Source organism: Anomaloglossus baeobatrachus, chromosome 4 (assembly GCF_048569485.1).
Source record: "Anomaloglossus baeobatrachus isolate aAnoBae1 chromosome 4, aAnoBae1.hap1, whole genome shotgun sequence".
NCBI classification, from domain to species: Eukaryota; Metazoa; Chordata; class Amphibia; order Anura; family Aromobatidae; genus Anomaloglossus; species Anomaloglossus baeobatrachus.
Window position 1 is genome coordinate 79702520 of NC_134356.1, and position 23356 is coordinate 79725875.

The 23356-nt window shown below is 43.0% G+C and overlaps 1 protein-coding gene across 4 annotated transcripts in view; it reads right to left on the bottom strand.

Annotated features, from left to right (window-relative positions):
- Positions 1-23356, bottom strand: part of ATP10B (ATPase phospholipid transporting 10B (putative)) — a 739295-nt gene that overhangs the window by 43363 nt on the left and 672576 nt on the right. For all 4 annotated transcript variants that reach the window (XM_075344442.1, XM_075344439.1, XM_075344440.1 and 1 more), the window contains 6 exons: positions 19292-19377; positions 14548-14654; positions 7997-8128; positions 5143-5270; positions 4773-5025; positions 1975-2204 (listed from right to left, as the gene is read on the bottom strand). In XM_075344442.1, coding sequence (XP_075200557.1) covers positions 1975-2204; positions 4773-5025; positions 5143-5270; positions 7997-8128; positions 14548-14654; positions 19292-19377 — 936 coding nt within the window. The remainder of the gene's footprint in view (positions 1-1974; positions 2205-4772; positions 5026-5142; positions 5271-7996; positions 8129-14547; positions 14655-19291; positions 19378-23356) is intronic.

Genomic DNA, 23356 nt, shown 5'->3' on the forward strand with positions numbered 1-23356 from the left:
GGTGCCGCACTTGCACCATGTATGCTGGCAGAAGTATAATATGGAAAGTAGACCCAAAAGTAGATCATACCCTTCCATAGCTGTTTTTAGGCTGACAACTTTTTCTCCTGACCCCTTCATAGTGTACGTCAGCACACACAGCTTAGCTGAAAACAAAAGCACTGAGCGTGATAAAATACCATTGCATGGCATCACATATGGCAGGACAGTTGGGAAGCTCATGTACACATAGACTGGTAGGCGATTTGGCCAACATTAATCTAAAGTGTATAGCTAGCTTTAAAGTTAATCTTTCAGCACAAAATGACTGTTCAAACCAAGCACAGGTGTTTGGTATGCCTTTTGTTTTGTACCTATTGCTTTCTTCCTCTCCCTGAATTGATGCTTGACAGGAGCCAGAGTAGGGCAATAATATATGGGAAAACAAGTAGGTGGGAAGGTACACCAAACTGTTTGACCATCGTAAGAGCAGCCTGCATATAGCTGTGCTTGGTTTCAACAGTCATTTTGTGCGAATAGACTCCCTTTAAGGCCGCTTTACATGCAGCGACATCGCTAAAGCCATGTCATTGGGGTCACGGAATTTGTGACGCACATCCGGCCGCTTTAGCAATGTCGTTGCATGCGACACCTACGTGCGATCAAAAATGGTCTGAAAATCGTTTATCGTTGACATGCTCCCCTATTCCCAAAAATCGTTGCTGCTGCAGGTACGATGTTGTTCGTTGTTCCTGCGGCAGCACACATCGCTATGTGTAACACCACAGGAACGACAAACATATCCTTACCTGCGGCCGCTGGCAATGAGGAAGGAAGGAGGTGGGCGGGATGTTACGTCCCGCTCACCTCCGCCCCTCCGCTTTGATTGGGTGGCCGCTTAGTGACGTCGCTGTGACACTGAATGAACTTCCCCGTTAGAAAGGAGGCGGTTCGCCGGTCACAGCGACGTTGCTAGGTAGGTAGTGTGACGGGTCCGAGCGATTTTGTGCGCCACAGGCAGCGATTTGCCCGTGACGCACAAACGATGGGGGCGGGCACGCATGCTAGCGATCTCGCTAACGAGATCGCAGCGTGTAAAGCGGCCTTAACTCTCATCAAATCAAGTATGTATATGATATGTCTTCTTCAAAGGGGTTTTCCAATCTTATACTTACGGTTTCTTGCTTTTAGAATCCCTTTTCAATATGCATATAACCTTTTGACTAGTTGATGGGGTGTTAGTTTCTTCAGACTAGTTGTCCCACTCACCATGTTATTACGCCCCTGTGTGTATGATAACATGATTTGCAATAGCCGGCGTCATTGCATGACTTTCTTTCCTACATGTCATTGTGGTTCCAAAGCCAAAGCATACGCTTCCTGACTTTAGAGGTGCTCTGCGCATGTCCAGAAACTTAATATTCAGCTGCTCCATGGACGTCAGCTGTCTTCCTCACCTCTAGATATACTCAGTGTGTCTCTGAAGCTGGGAATCATACACGCACCTTCAGAAGCGCAATGACATGTAGGAAAGAAAGTCATGCTCATACGCGAGATTTGCAAAGATCAGGCGATGACGCCGACTCTTGCAAATCATGTTATCCCATACACACTGGTGTGATAACAGGCTGAGAGGGATGACTAGTGTGTGGAAACAAATGTCCCATAGGCTAGTCAAAAGGTTGAAAGGCTTTAAAAATCCTTTTTCTTACACAGCTGTCAATGTGTCAAGCAATATATAGGGTATTTCCAAATGCATATACAAATACTGGTGGTTTGGAGGACATGGGGGACCTATTAGATTCCCTTTAAGACAGTAGGACAACAAATGCAATTTTCGTTTTGATAAACACACACAATGTAGGTTTTCTTTGTTGAGTAATCTGGTGCAGGAAAATGTTAGACAATTTAGAATTTACATTAAAACTTAACAAAAAAATATTGGTTATGCGCAAACACCAAAGTAGCTTAGTCTGAGGAATATCAAATACTTACAATAGGACTGCTAAAAGCCACTTGGGAAATGTCAAAACGTCCTTCAGATTTTTTTCTGAAGTGCCCTTGGATATTTGGTCGAGCACTCTGGCACCGTCTCAAAGCTCGGGTGCCTTTATGTCTCACGGTGGACTGGTTTTCTTCAGGCCTGATATGAATCGGAATGTTTCTGAGCTTTGTCAAATCTTCATCATCAGAATCTTCTTCTTTGTAAGTTTCCAAACGTTTTGCTTTAAATAAAAAACAAAAATTAACTTTGCTGTTTCAAACCATGGCGAGAAATGTGGATGTTTTCTACTTTTACTGCTGATAATCTCTTGAGTTTGCTTTATGACAAGAGACATATTGTGATTTTAGAAAACGTCTGCTTGACTGTATCTCACAGCAAGAGAGGAAGAGCGATTACAAACACCTAAAACATCTGCTATCGTTTTTTCGATTAAGATTTGGTGTACTTTTGTCATAGTGGAAAATTATAACCCAAGACAATAAGTCTTTAATCCACCACCACATTGTGTGTGGTCAAGCTGAACTCTACAACGACCATTAGAAGATAAGTGATACATTGCAAGACACTAAAGTAGAAGAGAAATATTGCATAAACTCCATAATTACATTTTTGGGGGGTTGTTTTGCTATTTTAGACCATTAAATACTTAAAAAACAAAAACAAAAGAGGAGTAAAACTCCATCCTCTGCCAATTTGTTTCTGTAATTTGCAGTTCTCCAGAAAGTCTTGGTTACCCTGCGTATTTGTGTATATGATGTGTAGTCACAGTGGTGTTGATGCGTCACACCGATGGTCAGTGACTGGCTACAGCAGTTACAGGTAACGCTAAATTATATAAGGCTGAGTTCCCATGTCCTTCATTCTATCAGTTTTTGGCTCCGTTTGAAAAAAATTAATAACGGATCCCAGTGGATGACATTTTTAAGTGATCTGGTAATGGATTCATAATAATGTAAGTCAATGGGAGTAGATAGAGAAAATTCCAGCGAGAGACTCTTCTAAAACCCAAGACTTTAATTAATCCATAAAAAAAAATTCCATTACAATATGTGCATAAAACCAAAAAAGGAAATATTCTGACGCCACGTCATAGAGGTCCAGACACAGACATGTTTCGGATCAACCTCCTTTTTCAATGTGTGTCACACATTAAAAAAGGAGGTTGAACCGAAACATGTCTGTCTCTGGACCTCTATAATGTGGCGTCGGAATGTTTACTTTTTCGGTTTTATGCACATATTGTAATGGAATTTTTTTTATGGATTAATTAAAGTCTTGGATTTTAGAAGATTCTCTCACTGGAATTTTTTCTCTCTACTCCCAGTGTACACCCCGGTTCCTCTCCAGGATCCGTGCTGGAGATAGTCTTCTGGTCCTGGATGGGGTGAGCTGATCCTTAAATGTTTGTTTTAATGTATGTCAATGGAGTAAAAAGCTGATCTGTTGTTAATCAATTAAAAAATGGTTTAACAGGTCGAGAAAGAGAGAAAAAGAGATAGCTTGGACAGCTGGTTAGGGCTGGGTTAGGCTAACCATAACCCTAACCAGCTGTCAAAACTCTCTCTTTCTCTCTCTATTATATCTATCTAATAGATCTGGTCTATCTATTGTATTATATTGGGTCTATCGATTATATCTATCTTTTGTTCTTACCTGTTCTGCCTATCTAGCCATCATTTATAATATCCTAACAGATTTTATTCCATTGTATCTATATAACATTTATGAGCAACGGATCCGTGCATAATGGTAGTCAATACGCAACGGATCTGTTAACGGATGAGCTAATGGATGCATTCCTAATGGATCCGTTACCCATTGACTCTCATTATACACTAACGGATCAGTTAGACATCTGAATTTGGTCCATTGGAGGAAAAGTCCTGCATGCAGAACTTTTGGTCCATTTTTAACAACAGAATACTAACGGATTGGCCCTAACTGATGACACACTTTGGGCCATCCGTTAACGGATCCATGACTATTAAAGTTAACGGGGAGTATACAGATCCATTAACTGATCCGTTTTTGCATTTTCCAAACGGATCTCAAAACGGATTGTATTATAGGACATGGGAACATAGCCTAATTTAGCATTTAATAATTTGGATAATTAGCATTAGAGATTGCAAACAAAGACCAACAAGGTACCAGAAACGTGTCATGGCAGGAGTGGTAGGAGATTAGTTAGATGAATATTACTTCTTATTTTAGATCCATTGAAGAAGGTATAATAATAAAAAAAAACAATAAAACTTCAGGAGGCTGAACAATCTCTTTAAGGAAATTATTTAATGTAAATTATTGGATTGAAAAAGGGCTGATATACTGTTCTTGCACAGGGACCCTTTTTAGGTCTGCATCTGCCAGTACCACCCCACCGTCATTTCTGGCTCTACTTTTGATCATTGAGGCATGATGCACACATAATGACACGCCAGACCAGCTAATTAAAAGAAAACCCAGGATAACAGTGTTGGGAGAAATAAGCAGCTAAGGAGCTTGTCCTTATTCATGCTGGAGTAATTTTCATATAGCACTCATCTCGAACGTCATGATTGGAAAAATATAGGCCTGTAAATTTGGAAAAATCATACTTGTCTTGATGCTATAAGTTTTACAACTTAAGAAAAAGCAAAAATTAAATCAAATAAGAGTCAAAGTGGCCATCAAGCGTTGGGGTTCCTGGACCTTAACGATGTTCTCTTCGGACAGGAAGCCGAAGAATGGTGTAAGATATCTGTAACCTGACCATGGTTGTTCCTGTGTAATGATAGATGTAGCTTACCGTTCTCTTGATGGGAGAATTCATTTCCTACTATTGTACATCGGCGGAAGACCATTTTATTCTCTGTCAATGTCCCAGTTTTGTCTGAGAAGATATACTGGATTTGTCCAAGATCCTCTGTAATATTTAACGCCCGACACTGCACGGATAAGTCAATTTCTTCATCATATAGATCGATGTCATTATGTATAAAGTAGATCTGGCCAAGTTTCACCAGCTCAATTGATACATATAGGGAAATTGGAATCAAGATCTGCAAGAAAATAAGCAAGACTTTAAAAGAATGGATCCTAGGAGATTAACTATTGGTAAACAGGTGCAATTGGAAGAAGTGGGACATGTGGGTTAATCATTAAATAGATCCACTTACCTGTAGCAAGATAATCATAGTAAGGAACATGTAAAAAGCAGCAAGAGCTGGCGACGTATAATTGCCATCAGGGTTTGGAACATCGAATAGAGGATGTATTATGAACCTTCGATACCAAAGACCATGACCTAAAAAAGAAAAGATATATAAGCACATAACAGCAAATAGCATAATGATGATAGGATCAGCAGCACCCTGGATCTTGATCTGTGTAAGGTATGGCTGCTCAATCCTGATCAAGTGCATGGACCAGGTACTGCTGTTCTGAGAATAGTAACACCACCTGTTTTCTACTATAAACCTGGTGCGATAATCAATTCACAGGACCCTGGTGTATTGGCTAGGTCAGAAATCTGTGTCTGCTACATGGGAAGCCTATGACTATTCATACCCACCCGGCAGGGGCGGACATACCACTGGTGCAACCAGGGGCCCAAGAGGTTAGGGGGCCATTACCACCTCCAAAGCAGGTAAAATCGTGCATTTAGCAAATTATTGGACTGAAAAGAAATCAAATCTAGTTCATGAACAGGGACCCTTTTTTGTCTGCTACTGCCACCCGGCAGACCAGCTAGTTAAAAGAAGAACCGGAAATGCCAAGAGGTAAGGAGATTCACAGGCAGTCACAAATTACTGACCTGGCTGATGGACCACAGTCTTGTGAATCGATTCTCCCATCTCCAGACACAATGTAATAAATACTTCCCCTATTTAACACCGGCATCCATAACTTGTACAGCACTCCACCATTTAAAAAATATATATTTGACTTAATAACTTGTTTCAAAATTTTAAGTGATCAAAAAAAAAAATATTTTTAAAAAAGATAAGGAGGTGGAGGTGGATTTCACATTTGGAGCCATTTCTTTGGCATTTCTGCTCAATAAAATCCAGGTATATAGTGCTCCTACAAAAAGTTGATTGACCAGGCATCCAATAAAAAAAACTTTTATGTTGTTAAAAATATATAAAAAACACAAACGCGTTTCAACTGTAAGGGTGCGTGCCCACGATCAGTGTTTTGGATGTAGAGAGTGTTTTCGCTGCATCCAAAACACTGCATTGTACAGTACAAATTAGTGGGTGGGATTTTTCCTCAGTAAACACTGACCTGCGGTGCGGCTTTCCAAGCCGCAGCATGTTAATTGTTTGCTGCGGATTCTCATGCGTCCTGCATAGGGAGAACACAAACGAGAGACCACAGTGCACTGAACCCTAATCGTGTGTACGAGCAGCTGCGATCTCCTGCGTGTTCTCCTGCGGAAGAGACACATGGCCCTGCAGGTCAGACTTAGGACCCAATGCGTCCAGGACACAGTGAGTCCTGATCCTGGGCACATACCCTAAAACACTCTTCCTCAGCTGATTATACACATCATGAGAAACTGATCCCTCTGTTATGGACATGATTATATGAAGATACCCAAAATACAGGACAAGATGGGGCTTGCACCCATATCTTCATTCAGAGACACTTAAAGACTGTCTGGATCTTTTCCTGTCAATTAAGCTTGGAAATCACCGAATGAAGAAATATGTATCTTACTCTTACTTTAAGTGTATTAGAAAAAGTACAGTGTTAAGAACTATGTCGAGAAATGTTAGGAAATATGTTGCTCTTATTTCCTTATTTCTTTTTTGTCTTATGCTTAGAACTGTTTGAAACTTATGATAAGATAAAGAATTGCGCTCTTTGGAAGGATTCCAAATCTTTCCCAACAGACCATTATAAAAGCAGCTTACTTCCTACTTGTTTCTAAAAAGAGACCTCCATGTGGACCTAAAGGCCCCTTTACACACTGAGACTTTCTAGCGATCCCACCAGCGATCCCGACCTGGCTGGGATCGCTGGAAAGTCTCTAAACAGTCGCTGTTTAGCTGTAAAACAGGCAGATCTGGCCAACGACGTAGCAGCGATATGGACCTGCAGAACGACCTCGCTGGTCGTTGGGGATGTGTCACACAGCAGCTATTTGATGACTCACACCTATGTTAGGGGCGTGGTGTTTGGCGCTGAAGCCACCTAGGTGTCCTTTTTACACGCACCTCTCAGCTTTGATTGGTGATCGCTAGTGCATTTTTATTGGCGACCCCGAGCTTGGAAAGATTGACAAAAGTCGCGCTTGTATATCCTTTGTCCCTGAGCTTCTGTTGCTTAGCGGATCTTTGTAGAGTTCTCTGTGCGGCAACTCCACACTGGTTTATCTATACAGCTTCAATCAAATGATGCTTACCGTACAGGCTTTATAGTATTGCAGACTGGAGAACTCTCTAATGATCCGAAAACCAGCATGCTCAGGAACAAGGTAGCTTTGAAACAAAGGACGGAAGCGCTAAAGTTGCCTTCTTTTCAGTGAAAGCCGCCCAATCAGAACGCAACAGCGACCACCAATCGGAGGTAAGGGGGCGGGAAAGGGAACGCTATAGCACGCCTACGGGCTGGGTTCTAAGTCTTTAACAAAGGTTGTTGTAACGGTGTCAAACACACTGATATATGCTGCGCAGCGAGAAACAAAGGACCAAAAAATGTTCCTGAAAGATTTGTAGCGATCAGCGACCTCACAGCGGGGGCCAGGTCGCTGATGCGTGTCACACACTGCAATGTCGCTGGGGAGGTCGCTATTATGTCACAAAACCGGTGACGTTACAGCGATATCACTAGCGATGTTGCAGTGTGTAAAGGGGCCTTAAGACCAGAATTTCATGCTGTATGTTGGATGGGATTCTAACCGATGCTTCCTCCTTGATGAGGAATGTGAAATTTCATCTTCTGGTCAAAATCCACAAAAAAGAAAAGGAAGGAACAAAGAAATGCAAATAGGGATAAAATGTTAAAAAGTGGTAAAATATTAACCTATAGCTCCAATGAGGCACATGACTATGAGGAGGCCAACACAGCAGAATACATTGATATTCATCCGTCTCTCCAGCTTGCTGCGCTTGTAACGTGGACCACTGTTGTTCAGCATTGCTTTGGTCTCATGCCCTTGGGGAAAGAAAAAATAGAAATAACAGGATTTTAATAAATATCTTTATATATGAATGCATTTACAGAGCTGCTCAGCGTGCCGCTGCCTGCTGTTTCTTAGCAATCAGGAAGAATCAAGTGCTTTAATTAACCATTTTGACCCAAAAGAGCAACTTTTATGGCAAGATTTGCATGTTGTGCTGACAGCCAAGAATTTTTTTTAGATGTTTTTCTTTTTTTTTTTATTTAAGTGACTGGAATGTAGATTACGATATCTAATAATAACAATCCACTGCATACTCAAGACTAATGAAAAATGTTAGAACTGATTAATATACAGTCAATCCATATTTCTTACATAAGAAAAAGCTGAAAACAGCATTTCTAAATAGAATCATCTAATTTTACTTCAGTTTTGTTAAAATAACCAGATCAGTAAAACACGAGAAAGGTTAATGGTGTTGTCCAGTTGCACAAAATATACATGAATTAAGTAAAGTTAGTAATATAGATGTTCTAACCATCGGGTAGCCACACTGGTCCCAGTTTGGCAGCTCCCTAATATATCCGGTGTCGGCAAATAACCAAAGCTGTTTGTATAGGGGGCTGGTCAGCCAGGAATGAGGCTGGCTTAGTAATTTAATTGAACAGCCAGTCCCCAACATACATAGTCACTAGTGATGGGCGAATAGTAACTATTCGTATTCGGATAATGTTTAGCTAATACCGAGCACTATTCCAGTATTCGCCAAGACAACAAAAATGCTTGGGGTCCCCATTGACTTGCATTAGGTTCGTTATTTGTGACGAATACCAGAATGGTACTTTGGGATTCGTTACGAATAACCCGAACACGAATAGCTACTATTCACCCATCACTAAACTAATGGTCACGTGATGAATCAGAATTCTATATGTAGAGCAGGGGTTGGAAACTTTTTTGGCTGAGAAAGCCATGAACGCCACATATTTTAAAATGTAATTCCATGAGAGCCATACTCACCAGGGGGGAGTGGCGGTGGTGGAGCGGCTCAGAAGGTCCCAGGAGACAGGTTGGGGAATGCTGTAGGCATGGAGGAGGGGATGTTGTGGCTCAAGAGGGTCAGTGTGTGAAGAGTTAGCAATACTGCTGCGGGCTCGTGGGGTGTCACGGCGGCGGGCGCCATTGATCTGCCGGTGGGCTGCTTTGAATCTCCAGCAGTTGACGAGATCGAGCTCAAGAAAATGGCCACAGCACGTGTGCAGATTGACGCAATGGACTTCAAGAAAATGGCCGTGAAGTTTTATCTGCGCACACTCCACCTCCGCGGCCAATTTCTTGAAGTCAATCTTGTCAACTGTGGGAGATTCAAAGGATCCCGCAGTCCGGCGGCAGATCAATTGTGTTCGTCGCCACGACACTACATGAGCCCGCAGTATCGCCAATCCTGTGCCACCACTGCCGCCCCGGGAAGCTATATGAGATTTGTAAGATGCCCCCCCATTTTTTGGGGAAGAAAAGTGCGTCTTACGAACCGGAAAATACAATATTTTTTATTAAAGATTTGTCTGCAAGCTAGATACAGCCATCAAAAGAGCCACATCTGGCTTGCGAGCCAGAGGTCACCAACCGCTGATGTAGAGCATAGGACCGAAAGTAGGGTTGCCAATCCTAGGACAAGGAGAAGGCCAAACTGACAATCGGGATAATGGATATAACTTATATAACTGCTGTCTCTAAAGCTCATGTAGACAGTATTTATTTGGGCTGACCAAACCCTTTAAGAAGACAAATTCTAAATTTACAAGGGGTAGTATATGTCCTTCATTAGCCACACTGAGAAGCCCTTCTTCAATTTGATTTAGGCCCAATGTACAAAAACGGCCTCAAAGAGTAGTAGCAGAGGTTGTGTGAGATTACACTTAACAAGGATTGCCAGAATCAGCGCCCCCCACAGTGTATTGGTTGTGTTGGTATTACAGCCCACCTACAGCTAAGCACCACTTAACTAAATGTGATAGTCAAAGGGAAATGGTTAAAAATGCATAATATTCTAAAATGAGAGTTAAATAAGAAAAGGGTTAAACCTGCGCTGCCCGATAGAGACCTAAAGACAGGATTCGTTCAGTGCGATTTATTAAGCCAACGCGTTTCAGAGGAATCCAAATACTTCCTTCAGAGGAACCTAACTCCTTCCTTCAGAGGAATCCTACTCCTTCCTCAGGGTAAAATCACATATAGATACCACAAACACAGGGGCTAAAAGTAGAGCTATTTTTGAAACAACGCTCGAGGACTAAGAGATATTTATGAAACAATGCTCAAGGACTATGAGACATTTTTGAAACAACGCTTGAGGACTAAGATATTTTTGAAACAACCCTCAAGGACTAAGACATTTTTGAAACAACCCTCGAGGAGTAAGAGACATTTTTGAAACAACGCTCGAGGACTAAGAGACAACGGATGATGGCACCATAGATCCTCATACAAGCTCCTGACAGAATGGCTCTTGTAAGATACTAACAAAAGTTACATTTTAAAATCTAATAATTTATTTTGTTCTTCTAATTGGCTCTTGCATTAATAAGCCAATGGATAAGCACACTAGAAAAAGAGGTGACCTCCAGAGCCCCAAATGTTGAAGCGAGCAGCTGGACATTGCTTCAAGGCTTCATCAAGTGGACTAAATGTGATCATTACTGCATATGTGCTGCCCTCTGCTTGATCTCGGCAAGGTATAGCCAGATTCATTTATCTGACTCTAATTTCACTCATGATCCATTCTCACTTGGCACTAGAAATACATTTAGCTGCTCGCCTACAGCAGGAATAAGCACTATGGACACTGATGGGAACATCGAGAAATAATGATATCAGCCTATGAGAATGCCGGAATAGAAAACAAGAACATGTCTGATTCTAAAAATATAATAACCATTAGAAAATGAACATACACATCATATGCAGTGAGAAAAGGAATGGAAAAGACGGAATTCACTGCATATTTATCTCGTCAAAGACCCCGAGGTGTCACCGTGCTAAACGGAGTATGGCATTATACAGAATAGCTTAGAGGTCTATTCTGCAATAATAAAGCTGAAAAACTGAACAACAATAACGGAATCAAAAAATATGGAAAAAAAGGATGTTAAAAGGCAATCTATAGGTCGGATTTCACCCCCCCAAAACTATTTATATGCACATATATCTCTTTTAGAGACAAGTCTAGTAATACCTTTACATGGCCGCTCCGTTCCTCCGTTACGGAGTAATCAGCAGTAAAACGAAAAAGGAAATTAGGCTTTAAGAGTAACCGTTGTTTTAATTTTTATATCAGAAAACAATAGTACACATGAAAATAACCAACTTTGTAATATATTTTAATCAGAGACATGTTCTTTTTTTCCCCTCCTGGACAGAGATGAGCGAAGTTGAAAACTAAAGTTCGGTGTTCGTACCGAACACGGACTTTACCAAAAATCAGTGTTTGAATTCGGAGTTTGTGTGCTTTACATATGCTGACCATTTGCATGAGCATCGGTGTGCTAGGATATGCTTGGTGCCCGATGCAGTGTGAGCCACTTGCAGTGTTTGACCGGCTCCCACTGGGGTTAACAATAGCGTGATTGGATGTCTGGCTGCATGTGGACGGAAAGCCTAACTGTTCCAACAGTGAATGGGGTTGAGGTCAAGGTCCGGCTGAACCCGCCAAACCGAATTTCAATGGGTCCATTCATCTCTACTCCTGGATTTTCTTTCACCCTCAATTCACAGGTAAAATGTCTCTGCTACAGTGAAGACAGACTTTCCCATTACGGAGATAGATGGCAGTTGGTGCTTTTAAAATTCTACAGAAATAGGAGTTGGGAGAAAAAGGAATGATCTAAAGGTAGACCTAAGCCAGAAAAAGGAGTTCAGAGGAGAAGGGATGATCTAGAGGTAGATCCAGCCAGAAAAAGGAGTTGGGAGGAGAAGGGAAGATCTAGAGGTAGACCCAGCCAGAAAAAGGAGTTGGGAGAAGGGATGATCTAGAGGTAGATCCAGCCAGAAAAAGGAGTTCAGAGGAGAAGGGATGATCTAGAGGTAGATCCAGCCAGAAAAAGGATTTGGGAGGAGAAGGGATGATCTAGAGGTAGACCCAGCCAGAAAAAGGAGTTGGGAGGAGAAGGGATGATCTACAGGTAGACCCAGCCAGTAAAAGGATTTGGGAGGCGAAGGGATGATCTAGAGGTAGACCCAGCCAGAAAAAAGGAGTTGGGAGGAGAAGGAATGGTCCAGAGGTAGACCTAGACATCCTGAGGAACAGTCACAGTCTTCAATAGAACTTTATGAACACCAACTGTAACCTCCTATCGCCACAATGTGAAAATCTGTATTCTCCGAAGACACACAAGAATTAAGATTTTAAGAATGAAAGATCAGTCCAGGAGAAGAAAGGAACAGATTTCTCTTCTAAGATATATTACAAAATCTCTTATGTTCATGTGAACTATTGGTTTATGAAAAAAAATAAACCAACAGTTACTCTAAGTGCTTTCAGCATCTCACTCTAATTTTTTCCTGTGTCCAGTGTTGCTTTCTTGTGCTTGACTCACAGATCCTTAAATTGAAGTCACACAGTAAAAGGAGGTATTAGTCAAGAAGTGCTGGGCTTGGAATAGAGCTAGAGTGACAGAGACTTGGGAAGAGCTTCCACACATCGAAAGCACTTTAGCCTCATTTACACGTCAATTCAAACACTAACCTTTATAGGGAGAGACCTGTCAGTCCAGGGCAGCAGGTGGGTAGAAGCCACCGGGGATTTGACTACCCAACTAGTCTCAATTGCTGCTCGGTCCCCGGCGGCTTTTAAAGATATGTTTTTCTTTAAAACACTGCAGCATTTCAGAATCGATTATACTTTCCTGAAATCATTCAGCCAGTGCCTGATACCTGCTGCCCATGAATCAGACTGCCTACACACACTGTCAGGTTCACCTTAACCCTCTGATTGTGACACAATTTGGGCAAATTCACCTTCTATTTGGCAAGCAAGAGGCTGAGAAGTTACATATATGTGCCAATTTTATCTGAGTTACCTTAGCAATTGAGTTAGAGCATCAAACTTCTTAAACCAAAGTGATCCTGTCTGGTCTGACATGAGAATAACATTAAACTGAATTTATAGCAACACTGCAGAGCTTTGTTTTTCAGCGCTGGAGTTGTGTTTTTAATCTAAGTCCCCCCTGCCCTCTCTTATAGTCACTTGCCACTGTCTTCATCTTTAAACCGGCGCTGCTCCAGTCCCACAACGCCATCTTGGGACTGGCTGGTAATTAGACGTTAGGTCGCAAGATCTCAAAACAAGTCTATGAGAGCCAGAAGTAGGCTCTCATAGACTTACATTGAAAGGTGACCTACGGCATGCTACATGAATCAATGGAGCAGCAGCCAGGTCACAAACTGCAGAAGACAATCGGAAGCAGCGGTGATAGAAGATGAAGGCGCCGGAGGATTAGTATAAGACTTAGTGCAGGGACCTTAGATTGGAAGCACCACTCCAGAGGTAAAATAAAAGAAAACCACTGGAGTGATGCTTTAAGGGATTGTATTTGACCCATGCATTTACTATTTTCTTTATATTTTATATCCCCTGAGCACACAGAAAATGAGAATGTGATGAGAATATGCAAATAGTGGATCCTACTTATAAAGGGCAGACTATGCCAAGTTTCGACACGTCTGTCTGGCACTTTTATAAGCTTGGCACATGCCACTAGCAAATTTCACCATTCTTCTATGAAAAGCTGTTTGTGTAGATAGACTTTGTACTAGCATATTTTCGGAAAGTTCGTAATATACTTAATTCCTATTTCTTCACAAGCATAAAAAAAGTAAATATGAGGAAGTGCTTGTTTACGGGAAGGGTGGAGCCTTGAAGATAAAATGTCACTAAATAACTTGCTGCACCCTTAATTTCACAATAGAAGATATTGGTATTCTAAAGGTCAAGCTTGCAAAAAATAGATTACGTGCATGCTTTTTCTGGAGTTTTTGATCTAAGGGTATGTGTCGTCTTTTAGATGCCATTGTACCCGCAGGGTTTTTGAAGCAGAAGACTCTTAAGAAAGACCGCGCTGGTGTTTTTGTGTTTTCTTCGTTTTTTGCCAGAAACCTTTTCTTCTTAATGGTGAATATACCGTAAATTAGTGAACGGCTTACAAATGACAAATGCCTGAAGAATAGTCAGGTCACTTCCATTAGCCTTTTGACAGCTTTCGAAGACTAGACCATTTTTAGGTGCTCCAATGAGTTCTTGAGTAGACCCATCTAAGAGAAAAAAAAAAGACACCCGTATGCACGTACCAGAATTCACCATGTTGCCAATTTTTTTTTTTTAAACTTTGGCTACCTCATGTATTATATTCACAATACTACAACAAAATACTTGAAAATAAAGTGAAAGACAAATCACCTGCATAGACCACAACTCCAATGGCTTCTTCTGTATTTCGGACAGTACATCCTCGAAGAAGAAGACTTTCTGTGCCAAATCCTGTACGATGGCCATTACTCTGCTCCCTATAAATAAACCAAATTAAGTAACACATCAAAAATAAATATATATATATAGTTAATAAGAGCAGTTGGCATGGCCATATCATGTTTTGAAGGGAATCGGTCATGTCCAGAAACTGTACTGAAGCAGTGGCTAGAGGGAGAAAATTATCTTATACTACCTCTGCGGCTCCTCATTTCCAGTTATTGGAGAAGTGCAGGGTATAATTAGTCACTGTACTCTCTCCCTGGCACATTGATTGACAACCTGCTCTGCACACACTCGCTGCGGCGCTGTCAATATGCCAGAGTAATTGCAACCATGCTTACTGTGTAGTAAGCAGTGACTGTTACTGCTCTATGAACCGCCACTATGACTCAAAACCAGTGGGTACAGGGAAAATAGAACATAATTTTCTCCCTGTAGCTGTTATTTCAGTAAAGCAGGCAGGCATGATTTTAATTTACCTGCAAATTAACCAGATATCTGCAGATTGGTAGCATTTATGGATATGACAGGATCCCTTTAAGGAACCTGAGTCAAGTATCTTAATTGTCTCTACCAACATACCACCCTGGCAGACACAGGCAGTAGAGGGCCCCTGTGCAAGAACAGAACATGGGCCCTATGCTCTCCAATGTCTCATTCAAGTAATGCCCACTATTGTAAGCCATTAAATTCATGAGCTCAGTCCCATTACAAGTAATCTTATGGAAGGTTGGAAGCTACTTGGAAGATGGCAGGGGGCTCTCTAACCTACTACATCGCTGTGCTGACATACAGGTCACATGTGCTGTCTTTCTACTCCTGAGTAGTGAAGAGCAGAAATACTGGTGGACCATATGTTTCTTTGTAATGGTAATAAGGCACTCCACATTATGTTGGGAGGTGCTCGGATAGGGTCCAACCCTGTAGACAGAAGAAATCCGGCACTCAGAGAAATCAGTCAGGCTTTTATTTTAGAATAACGTGGCGTCTTGGTACATGTGTGACGTTTCGGCCAACGACCTTTTTCAAATGTACATTCAAGTTCATTTCTTTACATACGTTTCTGTTGCTGAATAACACTGCACCATCAGAGCTCCCTAAGAATATGGCAACCTGGCAATAAGCAGGGGTGTGTGCTAAGCAATCAACTGAAAAATGTGTTTAAGGGGTCAGAAGGATCCAGATACATCAAAGCAATTTTGACAGAATTCTGGTATATAATTGCTTTGAAAAGTCTGCTTAGTCCCAATAACTGCCGCCCTGACAAGGCCAGTCCACAGCTACGCCTATTACCAGGAAGCCCTAGACTGTCTCTTCATGCTCTCCTTATGCATTTTTTCCCTCTGGGTTCATCAGGGGAACTTAGCACGTATCTATATATCCAATAAAAATGCCCAATGTGCAGACATCCCCAACCGTGATGTGCATCTATCCAGTATTCACAGTGGACTGTCCCTTGTGGGCGGGAGTTACTGGGACTAACCTGGGCCATAATAGCTTATAGGGTATTACAAGGTTAGTACCTGATATCCAAGGAGGAGGAACAGGAGTCATTGGGACTAATATGTCACGACTATGAAAATTGGGTCAGCTCGTTCCTACCTTTCTTGTTCTATCTGCTATACATTTTTTTTTTATATGAGGTATGGTTATGAACGCTAATGCTAGTTATATTTCTTTATTGGTTTGGGTAGCTCTTTTCTGATGGTCCACCTCTATCTGCGACATGGACCATTGAATTGGCATGATATCTCTTAAGGGGGCTTTACACGCTACGACATCGCTAATGTGAACTCGTTGGGGTCACGGAATTGGTGACGCACATCCGGCCGCATTAGCGATGCCATTGCGTGTGACACCTATGAGCGATTTTGCATCGTTGCAGAAATGTGCAAAATCGCTCATCGGTGACATGGGGGTCCATTCTCAAATATTGTTACTGCAGCAGTAACGAAGTTGTTCCTCGTTCCTGCGGCAGCACACATCGCTCCGTGTGACGCCGCAGGAACGAGGAAGCTCTCCTTACCGGTCTCCCGGCCACAATGCAGAAGAAAGGAGGTGGGCGGGATGTTCGTCCCGCTCATCTCTGCCCCTCCGCTTCTATTGGGCGGCGGTTCAGTGACGCAGCTGTGACGTCGCTGTGACGCTGAACGAACCGCCCCCTTAGAAAGAAGGTGGTTCGCCGGTCACAGCGACGTCGCCGGACAGGTAAGTATGTGTGACATGTCTGGGCGATGTTGTGCGGCATGGGCAGCGATTTGCCCGTGTTGCACAACAGATGGGGGCGGGTGCCCACGCTAGCGATATCGGTACCGATATCAAAGCATGTAAAGTAGCCTTTACTGTTTGGGGTGGATTCTTTTTTTATACTGACCACCTCTGTCAAGATAGCCCACTGTTAATCAAGATTGTCATTATATATATCCTACACCTTGTTTTGGTCACAGGTAGAAAATTATTTTGCCTTTTGGCTTGCGCGTTAGCTTTTTTACTTTGGATAGCGGTTATTTTAATCAATTTGAGAATGTGACTATATTTCTTTTAATTAATATTAAAGGCTATGTTTTAAATGAAATTTTATTGCTCCATTATATATACTGTGCATATCTGACTGAATGTGTGCACTTTATTATATGTAGGTTTGAGCTCTCCGTATATAAACCAAGGAAAATACCCGATCACAAATCCTTACTAGATGCCTTTGAATAACTGTTCGGTGTTTGACGCCATCCTAATATTTGTTTATGCATTACTTTTAAAGCTATTTTATTGCTTTTTTATTGTGTGAGGCATTAGGTTAAAAGCAAATGAACAATTCGTACCTGACATGGTAGCGAGAAAAAAACAAGGAAGATACAAAGTCTTCTAGATAAGTAACATCAACATCAATATACGTGGAATATGAATGAGCCATCATAAAAATAAAGTGACAGCTGGGAACAATGAAGACTGTAATACAGCTCCTTAATTTGTCTATTTTGTTGCTTAGTGAACAAAAGCTAGTTGTAAGAATAATTGATTGGAGTTTTGCATTTTTAAGATTAAATGTAGAACACAGATGTATTGAAAAGATACAGAGAAAACATGATCAAAGGATGGGAGACAGTGGATATAATCCACACTGCCAACAATTGAATGGTGTCCAGACCAGGGAGTGAGGAACATGTGGTTTATTGAAGTTTACGCGTTTCGAAACCCATTGGTTTCTTCATCAAGACAAACCACCACAGAGAAAAAATGCACATATGACTTGAATAGCTGTCTGCTAAATGAAGGTTCTGCTGACCACAATCTTTCTCGACTTACATCTTGGCTGAACGTACATCTATTTTCAATAAGGAGAAGGGAGTAAGCCACTGCCAGAGACCTCTGATGGTGGCTTATCTCTCCTGGAAGAACAAAAGAGTTAGGAATTGAAATTGAACATGTGCAGTCCTTCTCTGACATCATTTGTTGGGTGAGATTTGAGAGGCCACTGTACAAAGTGTGGAACAGAAGGTTCAGTTGGCTCTTTGCTAATGTGTATGAGGGCCAAATCGGGAGGCATTTTCACAGCTCATTGTTAAAGGGAACCTGTCACCACTTTTTTTGGCTGTAAGCTGCGGCCACCACCACAAGGCTCTTACATACAGCATTCTACATGCTGTATATAAGAGCCCAGGCCGCTATGAGAACATAAAAAACAGTTTATAATACTTACCTAATGGTCGCGCTGCAGTAGAATTCGGTCACGGAGGCGTCTCCGTTGTCCAGTGCCGGCGCCGCCTCTTTTCGCCATCTTCGTCCTCATTCTTCTCAAGCCGCGGTGCATGACGCGTCCGACGTCATCCACACTCGCCGGCATTCAGGTCCTGAGCAGGCGTACTTTGATCTGCCCTGAGCAGGGCAGATCAAAGTATTGTAGTGCATCTGCGCAGGACCGACGAGTGTGTATGACGTACATGCTTGATGCACACAGGCTTCAGAAAGAGGACGAAGATGGCCGAAAGAGGCGGCGCCAGCAGCGGAGAACGGAGACGCCTCCATGACCCAATTCCACCGCAGAGCGACCGTTAGGTAAGTATTATAAACTATTTTTTATGTTCTCACAGCGGCCTGGGCTCTTATGTTAGAATGCTGTATGTAAGAGCCCTGTGGTGGTGGCCGCAGCTTACAGCCAAAAAAAGTGGTGACAGGTTCCCTTTAACATTTTCTAATTCATTGTATAAGTCAGCAAGTTTGTACAGGTAAAACTTTGGTTTTCCTGACTAAACATGTCTGTAAACATCTTGAACTAAGACCATGTCGGCACATTTTTGGGAAGCTTCGTTTCTGTATTTCTTCTCCTAAAGTGCTAATCCCTCTCAAGGAACCTTTTCTATTGCTAATGATCTTCCAGAGAACCAGGTCAACGCCAACCAAATTCTCAAATGTGCTTGGTCAAAGATAGTAAGGGGCGGTTGTCATTTGGTGGGAGCTTTCTGTGGATGCCGTCTTTAGGTGGAGCATAATAAAATAACCCGATATTGTTCACTTGCTCTACCACAATCCTTTGGTGTCTTTTTGAGCCTTGCCTCCAAGAATAAAACTCATCTTGCAACCCTTGGGCCTAATGAGAACAATGTTAGGGTGAATAATAGAAAGTGATATTTGCTTAACATTTCAATACCGACGCACGGATACAGATACTTACATATAACCTTTGAATTTGCTGAGGTTGTTATTTGGCTTCTCACATACAATGGTATATTTAAAGGACTCTGGTTCAAAAGGAGATTCCTAGAATGAGAAAAACATCTTAGTCATTTACATTTCAAGATGTCATTATTTCTGTGCACTGTGGTACGATATGTTCCTGTACACTAAAGATAGTTTTTAAAGTCCGTCAAGCCCTCTTGCTAAATCATCATCCAACCAAGGTAATTTTCTTGATTCTGACATTTCCATTTGGCACATTGGTTATTTAATGGAACAATCTACGTGTTGTCTAGACAACTTGTAATTAGGAAGCCATTGATTGTACTTTGACCTCAAATGTTGCAATATCCAGTTTGTTCTAGATAAAAGACATAAGCTGGCCATACATATGCGATACACGTCAATGGACATTTCACAACCCCTTACGCATGAAAACTTGGCCAAGTATTTATATGCTTTCAATGGAAAGAGAAGAAAGTCGCTGTCAAATATTTCTTGCGGGGACTCCAAAGGTATTTGGATTTAAACTGCCAGAACCTTATCTTCCATGACTGATGTTGGAGGAGAGAGTATGGATGCTATTAGATGATTGGTCCAAACTGTTGACATCGGTGTATTTAGACAACTTTACTCTAATGTGCATGTGTAGGCCAGTTTTTCTGATATTGACAGTCTAATGTGTATGGGGGATGCCGACCTAAATCGGACAGATGAAGTTCAGAGAGAAAGATCTGTCAGGTCCGATTTGGACCATTATTTCTCCTGTTCTCTAAGGCCACTTTCACATTGTGTTCTGATCTCCGTTCAGTGGTCCCGTCGGGACTTCTGTCAAAACTTCCCGCAAAACAGGATTCAGATGTATGTGCCGACGGGACCACTGACTATAATGGTGTAGACGAAATCACCATGTGCACTATCTTGCACCATTTTCCGAAGTATACGTTTTCTGGAGGCGGAGACCCAAAGGCAGTCTACTATGTCCAGGTGTCCGCCTCCAGAAACAGTACACTCCTGAAAATGGTGTGTGACGCCCTGGCAAAACCAGGTTGTCACAGAGACTGCACAAATCTTCCAGGTGCAGGACTCCATCCTCCTTGGCATACCAACACAAACCCACACCCAGGTACACAACATCAGCCAGCTAAGCCTAGTCACCCCCCATGATAATAGGGACACACCAGTGGGCGGGGCCAAGTGGATGGTGACGCCCACCTAGGGGTCCTGAGGTGTCAGGGGAAGGAACACGTCAGTTGAAGTTAGAGTTCGAGCTGGGAGTGAGTCCAGTGTGGAGTGAGAAAGTTAGAGGAGCGTGAAGTAACAGGGTAGTCAGGGGTTGGAGACTCTGGACTACTGGACTACTGACTAGGTGGCAGTCAGCAAACAGGGCCACAGGCGATGGAGATCCGGTCACGGGAGACCTAAAGTGGACCAGGGCAGGGTTGTAGCACGCCGGTGCCGACAGCGAGAATCTGGTCCGGAGGCCGTGCACAGTCAGGGTGCCTGGACCCTAGGGCGAGGAAAGCTTCAAGCACCTTGTCAATTAGCCAGCCGGGGACAAGATTCCACGTCTTGTCCCACCAGCAAGCCGAGAGAGCGAGATGGAAGCCCAATGAAGGGGATAGGGCTCTGCAATTGCCTGCTAAGATCCCACAGGTCAGTTCTCGCAGGCCACAGCTCCCAACACATAGAATCTCCGGGAGTGGCCTTCCCTATTTCAAACTGAAGACACAAACACTAAGTGCAGGAGGAAGGGACCCCTATTTGCTGTACCCGGGTGTGGGACCCAAATACACCCTCCGGAGGTCACCGGTCACTGGCAATTTGGTTTACCATTGGACTCTGTGTGGATTTCTCTGGAACTGTAAGTACACTAATACCACCGGGTCCAGCCATGCAGAACACGCTCCGCAGCCTCATCCTTCCCCGTAAGCCTGGGCCCTGGGACTACACCTCCCCTACCCGTGGAGGGGATAACATCCTGCTGCCCCGTTCCATCAGCCCGGGGCGTCCCATAACAAGGTAGTGTAGGTGTCACCAACCATCACCGCAACCCAAGGGTGGCGTCACTGACAAACTCTTCCCCTGTAAATACCCCCTTTTTATTGTTGTGGGCGACGGGCCGCTGGACGAGCCCCGGATCCGGTTACTACTCGAGCCCCAGCTACGATCCTGGATCCGAGCACCTCTAGTAGCCTTCCCTGACGTGGTCAGTCACCCCTGCCTGCGATAGGTGCACAACAGAACACACAATGACTTTGTCTGCACTATTATAGTCAGTGGCCCCGTCGGCACATACGTCTAAATCTCATTTTTTCAAGGGGTTCAGAAGGAAGCCCCTAGGGGCTCACTGAACAGAGAGCTGAATGTAATGTGAAAGGGGCCTTAGAGATAATTCATGGCCAGAGATGTCTGGTTGTGGCTCTTTCATAGAGAAGACTAGTGTGCTCAGCAGAGCAAGTGCTCCATGTATGGAAGAGTTGCCCAACTGCTGCCTAAAGTGTATAGGCTTGCCATACACACTAAAAAGCTTTAATCCAAGAATTCACACATCCTGAGTAGAAAGACGGAGTAAGGGTCCATTTACATTTCCCAATGTGAAGCAATAAACCACTCCTCAGACAGGCAGAACATGCTTAACGATGGGCACAGAACAATGCCATTGTTCTCAGCAGCTGAGTCCTGCTTACACAGGATGATGTCCTGTCAAAATGTTTGGTCCAGCATAAAAGATTATTTCACCTGATGAACAAGCGTTAAGGTGGTGACACACACAGCGACAACGACAACGACGTCGCTGCTACGTCACCATTTTCTGTGACGTTGCAGCAACGTCCCGTCGCTGTCGCTGTGTGTGACATCCAGCAACGAGCTGGCCCCTGCTGTGAGGTCGCCGCTCGTTGCTGAATGTCCAGCTTCATTTTTTGGTCGTCGCTCTCCCGCTGTGACGCACAGATCGCTGTGTGTGACAGCGAGAGAGCGACGAAATGAAGCGAGCAGGAGCCGGCATCTGGCAGCTGCGGTAAGCTGTAACCAAGGTAAACATCGGGTAACCAAGGTGGTTACCCGATATTTACCTTCGTTACCAGCCTCCGCCGCTCTCACGCTGCCTGTGCTGCCGGCTCCTGCTCTCTTCACATGTAGCTGCAGTACACATCGGGTTAATTAACCCGATGTGTACTGTACCTAGGAGAGCAAGGAGCCAGCGCTCAGTGTGCGCGGCTCCCTGCTCTCTGCACATGTTGCAGAAGAGCGACGCGGGTCGTTATGATCGCTGCTTCGGCTGCTGTGTTTGACAGCTAAGCAGCGATCATAACAGCGACTTACAAGGTCGCTGCTACATCACAGAAAATGGTGACGTAACAGCGACGTCGTTGTCGCTGTCGTTTAGTGTGACCCCAGCTTTATGCTCAATCTTTGGCAGAATGTTTACACAGCAAGATTATAGTTTCATAGTTAATAGTTTTATAATTTTTTTAAGGTTGAAGGTAGACTTAAGTCCTTCAAGTTCAACCTATAGCCTAACATATTGATCCAGAGGAATCTGGATGGGACAGACAGTAAGCTCCACATTAGGGGGAAAAAATCCTTCCCGACTCCACATACGGCAATCAAACTAGTTCCCAGGATCAACACCCCATTACAGAATCTAGTGCCCATAACCAGTAATATTATACTTTTCAAGAAAGGCATCTAGGCCTCTCTTAAATTTTATATAATGAATCAACTATTAACATAAAACAGTTGGTCACAGAAATGCTTATTCATGATAATATTTCAGTGTAAATGCACCCTAAGCCACTGCTAGACCTATGGGAATGGCTTTTTGCCGATTATTCTCTTCTCAGACATATTGGGTGGTTTTGAGAGGCCCTCCAACCCCTTGGCTGGTCCCACTTAATTTGGTAAGTAATTCAGTTTTCAGCTGGAGAATGCTTGCTTTCCGGCAGAGGTCTAGCCGATTGCTCATCTGATTACTGCGGTCAAGTCATGAATGGAAAAATAGCATAAGATAATTAATATCCTGACATACAAACAACTGTGGTCCAATTTATCAAGAAAC